The 14,926-nt window shown below is 51.5% G+C and overlaps 1 protein-coding gene across 5 annotated transcripts; it reads left to right on the plus strand.

The window, feature by feature from the left end:
• Positions 1 to 1,236: 1,236 nt before the first annotated feature.
• ttyh1 (tweety family member 1) lies at positions 1,237 to 14,732 on the plus strand. Of its 5 annotated transcripts, XR_015930354.1 has the most exons (17): positions 1,246 to 1,421; positions 2,355 to 2,656; positions 3,359 to 3,546; positions 5,992 to 6,215; positions 6,711 to 6,822; positions 7,175 to 7,512; positions 8,159 to 8,254; positions 8,456 to 8,528; positions 9,100 to 9,175; positions 9,328 to 9,383; positions 9,847 to 9,939; positions 10,133 to 10,225; positions 11,350 to 11,489; positions 11,632 to 11,799; positions 13,255 to 13,333; positions 13,634 to 13,885; positions 14,010 to 14,732. XR_015930354.1 is itself a non-coding variant. In XM_088619792.1 (16 exons), exons 3-16 carry the CDS (start codon positions 3,421 to 3,423, stop codon positions 13,715 to 13,717), a joined length of 1,758 nt encoding a protein of 585 aa, XP_088475918.1. In that variant the 5' UTR covers positions 1,237 to 1,389; positions 2,382 to 2,656; positions 3,359 to 3,420; the 3' UTR covers positions 13,718 to 14,732. The 5 variants fall into 5 exon arrangements, 4 of the variants coding, with proteins under 4 accessions (XP_088475918.1, XP_088475916.1, XP_088475919.1 ...); XM_088619792.1 differs by having other exon boundaries at positions 1,237 to 1,389; positions 2,382 to 2,656; positions 13,634 to 14,732; XM_088619790.1 differs by having other exon boundaries at positions 13,634 to 14,732.
• Positions 14,733 to 14,926: the final 194 nt, after the last annotated feature.

Genomic DNA, 14,926 nt, shown 5'->3' on the forward strand with positions numbered 1-14,926 from the left:
TTATTATTATTATTATTATTATTATTATTATTATTATTATTATTATTGAGAGACAGGCTGACTGTTCCTCAGGCTGGGACAGGAGATCATAAACTGTATTATTATTATTGAGAGACAGGCTCACTGTCTGTTCCTCAGGCTGGGACAGGAGATCACACACTGTATTATTATTATTATTGAGAGACAGGCTCACTGTCTGTTCATCAGGCTGGGACAGGAGATCACACACTGTATTATTATTATTGAGAGACAGGCTCACTGTCTGTTCCTCAGGCTGGGACAGGAGATCACACACTGTATTATTATTATTGAGAGACAGGCTCACTGTCTGTTCCTCAGGCTGGGACAGGAGGTCACACACTGTATTATTATTATTGAGAGACAGGCTCACTGTCTATTCCTCAGGCTGGGACAGGAGATCACACACTGTATTATTATTATTGAGAGACAGGCTCACTGTCTGTTCCTCAGGCTGGGACAGGAGATCACACACTGTATTATTATTATTGAGAGACAGGCTCACTGTCTGTTCCTCAGGCTGGGACAGGAGGTCACACACTGTATTATTATTATTGAGAGATGTCCCAGTCTGTTCCTCAGGCTGGGACAGGAGGTCACACACTGTATTATTATTATTGAGAGATGGGCTCTCTGGACAGCCAGCTCTGCCTGTGTCCAGTTTCTCTGGCCAGGCTGTGGTCACTGAGCCTGTACTTTCTCAGGGTCTGTTTCTCTTTGCTGTTTCTTACCCTGGTTAGATTCCCCTAGTGTGTATTGTCTGTTTAGGATTCTGTAGCATTCCAGTGTGTGCTGTGTTTGTGTGTGTCAGTGGGTGAGGCAGTGTTGTGTGTCTTGTGCTCTTCACTGGGCTCAGCTCTTGTGGTGGTATGAACTTGTGTATTGATTATCAGTGGGTATTAGAGCAATAATTCACTTCAAGGTGCTTTACTGGCATGACTGATGAGTACAATCAGTGTTGCCAAAGCAAAACAAATACAGTTCACATAGAACAGCAATCTGCAGACATTAACAATACAGACACAATCTCTCTCCTCTCCTGTCTCTCTTTCCTCTCTCTCCCCTCCCCCTCTCCTGTCTCTCTCCTCTCTCTCCTGTCTCTCTCTCCTCTCTCTCCCCTCCCCCACTCCTGTCTCTCTCCTCTCCCGTCTCTACCCCCCTCCCCCCTCCCTCCATGTGACACAGAAACTCTCCCTCTCTCTCGCCCCCCCACTCGGTGACACACAAACACCACTTTCTCTCTCTCTCTCTCTCTGTTGTTTGTTTTTTTAATCCTTGTCTTGCTGCCCTGCTGGTCCTCTCTGTCGCTCAGACTGTCCGGGAGGAAGAAGAGATCATACCCCTCATCTCTCCATCCCTGCGCTGTGGACTGTATCCTTTATTCTCCTACTGCCTCTGTGACGGTGACTGCCTGTCTCTCTGTCGATATTCACATCTGTCCTTCTGACCTGTCTCTCTGTCCACCTGTCCTGTCTCTCTGACTGACCTCTCCGTCTGTCCGGCTGACCTGTCTGTCTGTCTCTCTAACTGAGCTCTCTGTCTGTCCAGCTGACCTGTCTCTCTGTCTGACCTGTCTCTCTGTCCAGCCGTCCTGTCTGTGTGTCTGACCTCTCCGTTTGTCCAGCTGACCTGTCTCTCTGTGCACCTGTCCTGTCTCTCTGACTGTCCACCTGTCCTGTCTCTCTGACTGAGCTCTCTGTCTGTCCAGCTGACCTGTCTCTCTGTCTCTCTGACTGAGCTCTCTGTCTGTCCAGCTGACCTGTCTCTCTGTCTCTCTGACTAAGCTCTCTGTCTGTCCAGCTGACCTGTCTCTCTGTCTCTCTGACTAAGCTCTCTGTCTGTCCAGCTGACCTGTCTCTCTGTCTCTCTGACTGAGCTCTCTGTCTGTCCAGCTGACCTGTCTGTCTGTCTCTCTGACTGAGCTCTCTGTCTGTCCAGCTGACCTGTCTCTCTGTCTCTCTGACTGAGCTCTCTGTCTGTCCACCTGTCCTGTCTCTCTGACTGAGCTCTCTGTCTGTCCAGCTGACCTGTCTCTCTGTCTCTCTGACTGAGCTCTCTGTCTGTCCAGCTGACCTGTCTCTCTGTCTCTCTGACTGAGCTCTTTGTCTGTCCAGCTGACCTGTCTCTCTGTCTCTCTGACTGAGCTCTCTGTCTGTCCACCTGTCCTGTCTCTCTGACTGAGCTCTCTGTCTGTCCAGCTGACCTGTCTCTCTGTCTCTCTGACTGAGCTCTCTGTCTGTCCAGCTGACCTGTCTCTCTGTCTCTCTGACTGAGCTCTCTGTCTGTCCAGCTGACCTGTCTCTCTGTCTCTCTGACTGAGCTCTCTGTCTGTCCAGCTGGCCCTCTTCCTGACCACTTCCCAGCGGTCTGGTGTTTCCTCTGGGGGCCGGAGAAGCTGGGGTCTGGGCTCCGTGGCCCCGAGACGAGTCTCTCCTGGGGAAATGGACAGCCCTCCCTCCTTCGGTCGTCCCCATGGCAACTTACCGCTCCGGAAACTTGCAGCGTCCTCGGGGGGATCCGTCCGGCCGCGGCAGTAACCCGCCGGGGGTCTGACTCCGTGCCGATCCCTACAGCCCCTCCCGCTGAGCCCTGCAGCGCCGCGGCACCATCAGACAGGGGCGCTGTTCCACAGCAGAAGGTAAACTAGTCGCGAGTCTCGAGTTCACGGCTGTCAGACTGTCACTGTGTCACTGTGTCACTGTGTCACTCTCAGACTGTCACTCTGTTAGACTGTCTCCCGGTGTGTCTCCCGGTGAGTCTCTGGATGTGTCTCCCAGTGAGTCTCCCAGTGAGTCTCCCAGTGAGTCTCCCGGTGTGTCTCCCGGTGAGTCAGTGATGAGTCAGTCATCATGTAGTGAGTCAGAGTCAGTGTCTCATCACTCATCGCTTCAGTGAGTCCATCAGTATATTGTTGAAATAATATCATATTGATATATTATTAGGATTATTATTATTATTAGGGTGGCACAGTGGTTGGCATTACCTGGGGTGCTGTCTGTGTGGAGTCTGCATGTTCTCATGGAGTTTGCTTGGGTTTCCTTCAGTTACGCCAGTTTCTTCCCACAGTCCAGAGACAGCACAGGCATGCTGGGAGGTCAACTGGCTTCTGGGAAAACTGACCCTGGTGTGAGTGTCTGTGAGAATGTGTGTGATTGAGTGTGTGAGTGTGTGATTGAGTGTGTCTGTGTGTGTGTGTGTGATTGAGTGTGTGAGTGTGTGTGTCTGTGTGTGTGTGATTGATTGAGTGTGTGTGAGTGTGTGTGCTCTGTGATGGACAGGTGTCTCGTCCAGGGTGAACCCTGCCTTGTGCCTGTTGCATGCTGGGATGGTATTTCACCAGCTCACTGTCTCTCGGCTGACAGGGAATTGTGGGACAGCTCCTGGTCGCCGCGGGCTGTCGCCATGGCCACCGCGCCCGGGTACAGCCCCTCACTCTGGGTGACCCTGTGCCACTCTCTGCCCCGGCTGGACCTGGCCCTGCGGCCCTGCGGCAGCTGGTTCCGACCCGACAGCTGGGAGTACCAGCAGGTACAGCGCCGCCCTGGGTGCGGGTTCAGTATGCAGCACTGTATCTGGTGTACAAGACCCATGACACCAGCAGGGAGCAAATAGGTACCCTGTCAACACAGAGGGGCTCAGGGGACACCCCAGCAGTCTGGGGTGCACCCTCTGACCTGGGCCAGGGCTGGAGCACTCTGCTGTAACACTCTCTACAGCAGCACACTACAGTAACACTCTCTACAGCAGCACACTACAGTAACACACTACAGTAACACGCTCCACAGTAACACACTCCATAGTAATGCCCACTACAGTAACACACACTACAGTAACACTCTCTACAGTAACACTCTCTACAGTAACATGCTCCATAGTAACGCCCACTACAGTAGCACACACTACAGTAACACACTACAGTAACACTCTCTACAGTAACACGCTCCATAGTAACGCACACTACAGTAACACTCTCTACAGTAACACACTACAGCAACACACTACAGTAACACTCTCTACAGCAGCACACTACAGTAACACGCTCCATAGTAACACTCTCTTCAGTAACGCTCACTACAGTAACACACTCTACAGTAACGCTCACTACAGTAACGCACACTACAGTAACACTCTCTACAGCAGCACACTACAGTAACACGCTCCATAGTAACACTCTCTTCAGTAACGCTCACTACAGTAACACACTCTACAGTAACGCTCACTACAGTAACGCACACTACAGTAACGCTCACTACAGTAACACACTACAGTAACACGCTCCATAGTAACACTCTCTTCAGTAACGCTCACTACAGTAACACAGTCTACAGTAACGCTCACTACAGTAACACACACTACAGTAACGCTCACTACAGTAACACACTACAGTAACACACTCCATAGTAACGCACACTACAGTAGCACACACTACAGTAACGTTCTCTACAGTAACACACACTACAGTAACACTTTCTACAGAAACATACTACAGTAACGCATGCTACAGTAACGCTCTCAACAGTAACACGCTCCATAGTAACGCCCACTACAGTAACGCTCTCTACAGTAACGCACACTACAGTAACACACACTACAGTAACGCACACTACAGTAACACTCTCTAGAGTAATGCACGCTACAGTAATGCTCTCTACAGTAACACACACTACAGTAACGCTCACTACAGTAACACACACTACAGTAACACACTACAGTAACACTCTCTACAGTAACACACACTACAGTAACGCTCACTACAGTAACACACACTACAGTAACGCTCTCTACAGTAACGCACACTACAGTAACACGCTCCATAGTAATGCCCACTACAGTAACACACACTACAGTATCGCTCTCTACAGTAACGCTCTCTACAGTAACGCACACTACAGTAACGCACACTAAAGCAACACACACTACAGTAACGCACACTACAGTAACAGGCTATACAGTAACACACTCTCCAGTAACACACTCTACAGTAATCCTCTGCTGTAACACTTGTGTACAGTGCCTCTGCTACGACGCTGTGCACAGCGGGAGAGAGAGCGATAGAGATTTTTATTTTACTTCTATTTTTTGTTTTGTTCCATGTTAATTTTATTATTTTTATTTGCTTTGGCAACACTGATTGTACCCATCGGTCATGCTAATAAAGCACCTTGAATTGAATAGAGAGAGAGACAGAGGGATAGAGAGAGAGAGGAGAGAGAGATGGGGATAGAGAGAGAGAGCGAGGGGAGAGAGACAGAGGCAGTGCCAGCCCTGTAGTAAACTAGGTCACAGATTATTAATAGTGCCTGTGTGCGGAGGAGAGGGGGGAGGGTCTCGTACAGACACACTGGCTCAGGGGTCCAGCATCTCCATCCTGAGACCTCACTGAGCCAGGACCCACCCTGGACTGACCCCCTCTGGACACTACAGCACAGTGACCCTGACTGACTGACTGGACACTACAGCACAGAGACACTGACTGACTGGACACTACAGCACAGTGACCCTGACTGACTGACTGGACACTACAGCACAGAGACCCTGACTGACTGACTGGACACTACAGCACAGTGACCCTGACTGACTGACTGGACACTACAGCACAGAGACACTGACTGACTGGACACTACAGCACAGTGACCCTGACTGACTGACTGGACACTACAGCACAGTGACCCTGACTGACTGACTGGACACTACAGCACAGAGACACTGACTGACTGGACACTACAGCACAGTGACCCTGACTGACTGACTGGACACTACAGCACAGAGACACTGACTGACTGGACACTACAGCACAGTGACCCTGACTGACTGACTGGACACTACAGAGGGTGGTGGCAGTTGCGCAGGAGACTGAAGGATGTGATTGACCGTCACTCGGTGAGATTCACAGCGTTCGCTGTCTCAGTGAAGACGAATTCCAGTGGCAGTGACACTGATGGTCAGCCCCTGTCCGATGTCTCCCTGCCCCAGACTCTGCTGGTCGTCTCCAGCCTGTCGGCCATCGCCCTGCTCCTGTCTCTCCTCTTCATCCTCGCCTTCCTCATCCGCTACTGCTGCTGTCGCCGTGACGGCGAGGAGGCGGAGTCCGAGGGCAGCCAGGAGGCGGAGTCAGAGGGCAGTGGGCTGGGCTCCGCCAAGGGGCGGGGCCTGTGCTGTGTCACCTGGGTCTCCGTGGCAGCAGTCATTGTGTGCTGGTGAGGTCACCGTGTGTGCGGGTGTGATTCTATACTGTGTGTTTATTGCAGTAGGGCGCTATAGTACCATACAGAGTAGAAAAGTGTTAGTGTACTGTACAGTGCAGTGCAGTGTTATTACAAAAGTGTTATCACAGTTTTATTATTGTACAGTGTAGTACAGTGTTATTACCGCACATTACAGTATTATCATTATACTGATTGTACTTACTTGCAGTTTACTATAGTGTTATTGCAGTATTGTTTTAGTACCTTACAGTATAATTATTACAGTATAGATTTACAGTACCATACTCATACAGTAGTATTAAAGTACAGTACAGTGTTACAGTTCTAGTATTGTGCAGTCAGTGTAAGACAGTGACATTAACGGTGTTATTGTATGACTACAGTATTATTAGAGTACCATACAGTACAGTGTTATTACTGTGCACTACAGTATTATTACAGTACTGAATGACTTTCTTCTCTCCCTTGTTGCCTGTAACTCTCCAGCATGGCCATCGGCATCGGTTTCTATGGAAACAGCGAAGCGAATGACGGAATTTATCAGGTGACCTATTCCCTAGCAACAGCCAATCATACGCTCGCTTCCATCAAATTCCTGGTGAGCAGCCAATCGGAATGCAAAACACAAAAAAACTACAAGTAGAGTGTCCAGTCAGTCAGTGTCTCTGTGCTGTAGTGTCCAGTCAGTCAGTGTCTCTGTGCTGTAGTGTCCAGTCAGTCAGTCAGTGTCTCTGTGCTGTAGTGTCCAGTCAGTCAGTCAGGGTCACTGTGCTGTAGTGTTCAGTCAGTCAGTGTCTCTGTGCTGTAGTGTCCAGTCAGTCAGTCAGGGTCACTGTGCTGTAGTGTACAGTCAGTCAGTGTCTCTGTGCTGTAGTGTCCAGTCAGTCAGGGTCACTGTGCTGGAGTGTCCAGTCAGTCACTGTCCACTCTCGCCCTGCTGTGACCCTCAGGTGTCGGAGACGGTGTCCCTGCTGTCCTCAGGAGTGTCCGGTCCTCTCACCTCGCTGGAGGAGGTCCTGTCTGACCGCACTGACTTCCTCGTGTCCACGCGCTCCGCTCGGCGCCTGTCCGAGGCCGTCATCGCCCTCCTGTCCTCCTCCCTCCTGCCTGCGGGGGGCGCCGAGCGAGCCCCAGACCCGCGGGGCACCAGCAACAGCACCAGTGCCAGCTCGACTGCAGCCCCATCTTCCTCCTCCCTCGCACCATCTCCCTCCTCCTCCTCCTCGCCTCCTCTGCCCTTCTCTCCAGGCTGGGCTGCGGACACCCTGGCCATCTATGAGGACTACAGGTGCGCAGAGGCGGACTACATTTCCCAGAGTGCATCAGCCTTCCTTGTCTCATTTTTCACTTCCTGCAGTGATGACTACAGGGCCAGGGGGGAGAACTTCATTTCCCACAATACTGTGCTTCTCTGGAGGAAATAGAATAATAATAATTCTTACACTTACAACAGAGAGTGTTACTGTACACTGTTACAGAGCGCTTCTCCAAATCTAATAATAATCCTTATACTGTTCTGGACACTCCACTCAAAGCGCTGGAGAGGTATTGGGGATCCCCTCCACCACCAGCAGAGTGTACCCCCACATGCACGATCTCCAGTCCGCTCCCACACTCCAGCTCTCAGTGGGGAGGAGAGCAGAGTGATGAGGCCAGTTCAGAGAGGGGGGTTATTAGGAGCCCATGACTGGTAAAGACCAGGGGGAAATTTGACCAGGACACTGGGGTAACACCCCTACTCCTCTCGAGAGACGCCCCGGGATTGTTCATGACCACAGAGAGTCAGGACATCGGTTTGACGTCTCAACCAAAGGACGGCGCCTGTTTCCAGTCTAGTGTCCCCGTCACTGTACTGGGGCGTCAGGACCCACACAGCCCGCAGGGTGAGCGCCCCCTGCTGGTCCTACTGACGCCTCTCCCTGTCTCCCTCTCAGGTGGCTCTCCTATGTGCTGCTGCTGCTGTTGGACCTGGTGGTCTGTCTCTTCGTCCTGCTGGCTCTGGCCAAGCAGTCCCGCTGGCTGCTCGCGCTGTAAGTGTGCCGCGGTCTGAAGGGCCCATGTCCTGATGTTGCGCGACGCGGTGTTTGGTGAGGAGGTGGCAGCCGTGGCGCTGTGATCCGATGACATCATTGCGCTCTGTCACTGCGATCCGATGACGTCATTGCGCTCTGTCACTGTGATCCGATGACGTCATTGCGCGGTGAGGTCACGGCGGGCCGATGTCGTTCCAGGATGATGGCGCTGGCCTGGCTCGCTCTCTTCCTCAGCTGGGGGTCCCTGGGTCTGGAGACCCCGACTGTGCTGGTGAGGAGGTGGGGGCCAGGGCGGCAGAGAGAGGGATCAGGTCACAGATGGAGGCCAGCTGGAGACGTCGCAGACTGTCCTCAGAGTCACACTGGCCCTCTGTGAACAGACAATGATTCGCCTGTCACCCCTCTGCCTTTAATCCGAGCATTGAGGCAGCAGTCAGACAGACTTCACTGTGTCTGTATTAACCCCTCTCTCTCTCAGTGCAGTGTTCATGTACTGGAGTGTCCAGTCAGTGTGTCTGTATTAACCCCTCTCTCTCTCTCTCTCAGTGCAGTGTTCATGTACTGGAGTGTCCAGTCAGGGTGTCTGTATTAACCCCTCTCTCTCAGTGCAGTGTTAATGTACTGGAGTGTCCAGTCAGTGTGTCTGTATGAACCCCTCTCTCTCAGTGCAGTGTTCATGTACTGGAGTGTCCAGTCAGGGTGTCTGTATTAACCCATCTCTCTCAGTGCAGTGTTCATGTACTGGAGTGTCCAGTGTGTCTGTATTAACCCCTCTCTCTCAGTGCAGTGTTCATGTACTGGAGTGTCCAGTGTGTCTGTATTAACCCCTCTCTCTCCCTCAGGCTCTCAGTGATTTCTGTGTTGACCCCAACACTTTCATCATCAACTCCACACAGTTTACCATGGGAACAAGCTCAGGTACTGTTATTGACCTGATCTGTATTACACTGGACTGGATAGACTGAACTGGAGCGAGTTTATTGCAGACTGGACTGGCCTGGAGCGGACTGGAGTGGACTGACTGGACTGGAGCCCCCTGTAACTATACTGTTGATGCTTTTCACATGCAGAGATTCTGGAGTATTACCTGACGTGCGGGCTGAGAACAGACAGTCCTTTTCAACAGGTAGGGCACGATTAGTGTGGGAGCTGTTGTTGTGCCCATTAGAGATCTCAATCTCTCCCTTGCCTGCAGGTCTCGTTAACAACTCTGTTAATTGGCCTTTAAACGTTCCGTATGTTTGCTTAGCCAGAGCAGGAATGTCTGTTGTACAGGTTGGGCTCATGATTAGAGGTGTGTCTTTGGTTCATTTTAAGGACAAGTAGTTGGTTATATTTCACTCTCCTGTAGTTCTGTGTGGAGCTCAGTGCTGTCAGAGAGACTCTCCTCCAATCAGGGCTCACTCTCCTGTAAGGCTCTATGGAGCCCAGTGATGTCAGAGAGCCTCTCCTCCAATCAGGGCTCACTCTGCTGTAAGGCTCTATGGAGCTCAGTGATGTCAGAGAGACTCTCCTCCAATCAGGGTTCACTCTCCTGTAGGGCTGTTTTATTAGTGTAAATTGTTCGTGAAACTCTTAATTGTTTGCAGGTCCTAACGAGGTGTCAGCGAGCTCTCTCCAGCATCCACACCCACCTCTCTGTCCTGGAGAGAGAGGCTGTCCCACAGTTCCCCAGGGCTGAGGTGTGTCTGCAGCCGTATTGAAGAAACAAGCTTGTCGTGCCTTTGTGCTCAAATATGGCTCCTGTTTTTATAAACAGTGTTTTTTTCTGCATGTATTGCTGTAGATTTTAATTTTTCTCACTTTACAGTGTTTTATCATTTTTATCAAGGAACTAAAACATGAAATTATTAATTAGTTTCTCTCTGTCTGCAGAAGAGTCTCGGTGACATTCAGCAGATCCTCAACTCAACAGAGGGGAACTTTCACCAGTTGGTGGCGCTCTTGAACTGCCGCGGACTTAACAAGGTCAACAACTACACAACACTGCATTGTAGACTAGGGCACTACGCTGGATTGAGTTGTACAACCTCACAGTACAAAACACTACAGCTGCAGTGTTAATGTACAGTAGTGTCCAGTCAGTCAGTGTCTCTGTGCTGTAGTGTCCAGTCAGTCAGTCAGGGTCACTGTGCTGTAGTGTCCAGTCAGTCAGTGTCTCTGTGCTGTAGTGTCCAGTCAGTCAGGGTCACTGTGCTGTAGTGTCCAGTCAGTCAGTCATTGTCTCTGTGCTGTAGTGTCCAGTCAGTCAGTCATTGTCTCTGTGCTGTAGTGTCCAGTCAGTCAGGGTCACTGTGCTGTAGTGTCCAGTCAGTCAGTCAGTGTCTCTGTGCTGTAGTGTCCAGTCAGTCAGTCAGGGTCACTGTGCAGTAGTGTCCAGTCAGTCAGTGTCTCTGTGCTGTAGTGTCCAGTCAGTCAGGGTCACTGTGCTGTAGTGTCCAGTCAGTCAGTGTCTCTGTGCTGTAGTGTCCAGTCTGTCAGTGTCACTGTGCTGTAGTGTCCAGTCAGTCAGTCAGTGTCTCTGTGCTGTAGTGTCCAGTCAGTCAGTCAGGGTCACTGTGCTGTAGTGTCCAGTCAGTCAGTGTCTCTGTGCTGTAGTGTCCAGTCAGTCAGGGTCACTGTGCTGTAGTGTCCAGTCAGTCAGTGTCACTGTGCTGTAGTGTCCAGTCAGTCAGTCAGGGTCACTGTGCTGTAGTGTCCAGTCAGTCAGTCAGGGTCACTGTGCTGTAGTGTCCAGTCAGTCAGTCAGGGTCACTGTGCTGTAGTGTCCAGTCAGTCAGTCAGGGTCTCTGTGCTGTAGTGTCCAGTCAGTCAGTCAGTGTCTCTGTGCTGTAGTGTCCAGTCAGTCAGTCAGTGTCTCTGTGCTGTAGTGTCCAGTCAGTCAGTCAGTGTCTCTGTGCTGTAGTGTCCAGTCAGTCAATCAGTGTCTCTGTGCTGTAGTGTCCAGTCAGTCAGTCAGGGTCACTGTGCTGTAGTGTCCAGTCAGTCAGTCAGGGTCACTGTGCTGTAGTGTCCAGTCAGTCAGGGTCACTGTGCTGTAGTGTCCAGTCAGTCAGGGTCACTGTGCTGACCAGTGTCTCTCTGTGTCTCAGGACTATGTGGACTCTCTCAAGGGCCTGTGCTATGATGGGATGGAGGGGCTGCTGTATCTGTGTCTCTATTCCTTGCTGTCTGCTGTGTCCTTCACCACTCTGCTCTGCTCCCTGCCCGGCGCCTGGAGGGGCTTCTCCAGGTCAGGGCGTCCGCGGCTCTGCCTGTCATCGCTGTGCTAGACTAGAGCTCCTCGATCTCGTCAGGCATTCAATTGTTATTAAAACTCCTGCTTCAGGGGTGTTCTTCATAAACTTCTTTCTCTGTCTTTTCCCACCTGGCAGCGACTCGGACGACTATGAAGACTCCGACAGTGAGAGCGAGGACCCCTTTCCTTCTCACCAGGCACGTAGACAGACGCCCGCGGGCTCCCAGCGCGGTGTCCTACCTGGTTTCTATAGTTACCAGGGGGCCAGCTGGGCTCCGCCCTTTTCCAGCGCACCCCCCCTCCCGTGAGTAACAGACAGGCAGACCGACACGCACACACACCACTACACACAAACGTTAGACGCACACAACGACACACGCACTGATACATGCACACACACACTATCTGACACGCACACACAGACTGACACACAGATACACAAATTCACAGATACAGAGACTCAAACACACACACAGAGACACAGACAGCTACACACACACACACAGATACAGACACTGTTTGCCTGGTCAGAGGGTGTGAAAATACTACTGAGGCACTGGGTCAGTCAGTCTGTCTGTCTGTCTGTCTGTGCTTTCCTCTGATTTAATGACAGACAGACAGAAATGATGCTTCATTTCAATAGGATTAGGAATGATCTCAACCCAGTCTCCTCTCTCAGTGCAGTGTTCATGTACTGGAGTGTCCAGTCAGTGTGTCTGTATTGCCAGCAGCCATATCACCCTGCAACTCACAACTGGCAACCCACTGAAGCTAAGCAGGTGTGAGCCTGGTCAGTACCTGGATGGGAGACCTCCTGGGAAAAACTAAGGTTGCTGCTGGAAGAGGTGTTAGTGGGGCCAGCAGGGGGTGCTCACCCTGTGGTCCATGTGGGTCCTAATGCCCCAGTATAGTGATGGGGACACTATACTGTAAACAGGCGCCGTCCTTCGGATGAGACGTATAACCGAGGTCCTGACTCTCTGTGGTCATTAAAAATCCCAGGGCGCTTCTCGAAAAGAGTAGGGGTGTAACCCCGGTGTCCTGGCCAAATTTCCAATTGGCCCTAACCAATCATGGCCTCCTAATAATCCCCCTCTATGAATTGGCTAAATTACTCTGCTCTCCTCCCCACTGATAGCTGATGTGTGGTGAGCGTTCTGGCGCACTATGGCTGCCGTCGCATCATCCAGGTGGATGCTGCACATTGGTGGTGGTGGAGGGGAGTCCCCATTACCTGTAAAGCGCTTTGAGTGGAGTGTCCAGAAAAAGCGCTATATAAGTGTAAGCAATTATTATTATTATTATTATTAACCCCTCTCTCTCTCAGTGCAGTGTTCATGTACTGGAGTGTCCAGTCAGTGTGTCTGTATGAACCCCTCTCTCTCTCAGTGCAGTGTTCATGTACTGGAGTGTCCAGTCAGTGTGTCTGTATGAACCCCTCTCTCTCTCAGTGCAGTGTTCATGTACTGGAGTGTCCAGTCAGTGTGTCTGTATTAACCCCTCTCTCTCTCTCAGTGCAGTGTTCATGTACTGGAGTGTCCAGCCAGTGTGTCTGTATTAACCCCTCTCTCTCAGTGCAGTGTTCATGTACTGGAGTGTCCAGTCAGTGTGTCTGTATGAACCCCTCTCTCTCTCAGTGCAGTGTTAATGTACTGGAGTGTCCAGTCAGTGTGTCTGTATGAACCCCTCTCTCTCTCAGTGCAGTGTTCATGTACTGGAGTGTCCTGTGTGTCTGTATTAACCCCTCTCTCTCTCTCAGGACTCCAAGCACTTCCTCCAATGGCAATCCTGGATATGAGAGCCTCCCCTTGATTGACAGGCAGTCCCCGCCCCCCTCGGTGAGGCTCCCATTCTGGTGGCAGGTGGTTACTCTCCTGAACGGATTGACAGAATCCTTCTCTAATTGGAGAGTAGTCACCTGAAGTCCTTTTCATCTATAAAGCCCAGTCGCGTTTTGTCTCGGGGATCATTCATAACATGAATCTTCATCTTGCTTTTACTTGAGTAACTCCTTTTATTTTGTTTCTTTCCTTTCATTCCTGGGGCACCCCTCTTGGATTTCCGCAATGGATCGCTCCGACTCCGCCCTCTCCTCTGTCTGCGGGTGGCCCCGCCCCTCCCTCTCTCTGATTGGACAGTATTCACCGAGCATGATGACTGGCTATGGAGGCAGCCAATCGAACTCGAACCCCACCTACTCCCAGATCCTCTCTTTACACTGAAGGTCCTGTCCTTGTCCTGTCCTCTCGTCTGGCCAGAGGCTGTGACCGTGTTTGTACATGACGGGTTTAATTATAACACTGTTGGGCTGGTGGAGGGAGCAGAGTCCCTCCATTTCATCAGACAGACTGTGACCAGAGTGCATACTGGTCAGCCTGACTGGGACAGGAGTGGACACTGGTCAGTCTGACTGGGTCAGGAGTCAACAGCGGGCAGTCTGACTGGAACAGGAGTGCACACTGGTCAGTATGACTGGGACAGGAGTGGACACTGGTCAGTTTGACTGGGACAGAGAGGACACTGGTCAGTCTGACTGGAGGGGAGTCAACAGCGGGCAGTCTGACTGGGACAGGAGTGGACACTGGTCAGTCTGACTGGGTCAGGAGTCAACAGCGGGCAGTCTGACTGGGACAGGAGTGGACACTGGTCAGTTTGACCGTGGCAGGAGTGGGCACTGATCAGTCTGACTGGGACAGGAGTGGACAGCAGGCAGCCTGACTGGGGCAGGGGTGGACAGTGGTCAGCCTGACCGGGGCAGGGGTGGACAGTGGACAGGAGTGGACAGTGGTCAGCTGTAAGTGAGACGAGAGTGGCGCTGCTCCTGTTTGATGTTTGTGTCACCAGGGTGTCCTCCTGACTGCACAACACACACACAACCCTTTCTCCTGTTGGCCTTCTAATGAGCTTTTATAAAGAGGGACCGAGCACTGTCAGACCTGATAAGGGATCTGTACCCTTGTTTATCACTGTGTATTCATAGCAATAAAACTCTAGCTGCGCTCCTGACACTACAGGTGCTACTTCTGCTTAATTAATTGTGTTATTAATTCTTCTTCTTCTTCTGCTGTACTCTCCCCGGAGCCCTGCAGGCGTCCGGGCGGGGGACAGCGCCCCGCGCTGCGCAGGCGGGCCAGTGTCACTGCAGCTCTGAGGTGTGGGGGAGCTGGTGGACTGTGTTTCCAGATGACGACCCTGTATTGTCCCCTCTCCTGCCTCTAATAAAGTCGATCTCTGCCAGACTGGGGTCTGTGTCCCGTGTGTGTGAGGCTGTGGGGGTCATTACACAGGGGCCGTCAGCACAGACACACGTCAGTACACACAGGTACAAACACATCGCTACACTCACAGACACACGTCAGTACACACAGATACAAACACATCGCTACACTGACAGACACACGTCAGTACACACAGATACAAACACATCGCTA

The sequence above is a fragment of the Lepisosteus platostomus genome, chromosome 25 (assembly GCF_059453375.1).
Source record: "Lepisosteus platostomus isolate fLepPlt1 chromosome 25, fLepPlt1.hap1, whole genome shotgun sequence".
Classification (NCBI taxonomy): Eukaryota; Metazoa; Chordata; class Actinopteri; order Semionotiformes; family Lepisosteidae; genus Lepisosteus; species Lepisosteus platostomus.

Excerpts from the sequence above, each read along its gene's own strand:
- ttyh1 (XM_088619792.1), top strand. The coding sequence starts at position 3,421 with ATGGCCACCGCGCCCGGGTACAGCCCCTCACTCTGGGTGACCCTGTGC. Across the intron at positions 10,226-11,349 it reads ACTGCCGCGGACTTAACAAG|GACTATGTGGACTCTCTCAA; the intron begins GTCAACAACTAC and ends TCTGTGTCTCAG. Across the intron at positions 11,800-13,254 it reads TCCAGCGCACCCCCCCTCCC|GACTCCAAGCACTTCCTCCA; the intron begins GTGAGTAACAGA and ends TCTCTCTCTCAG.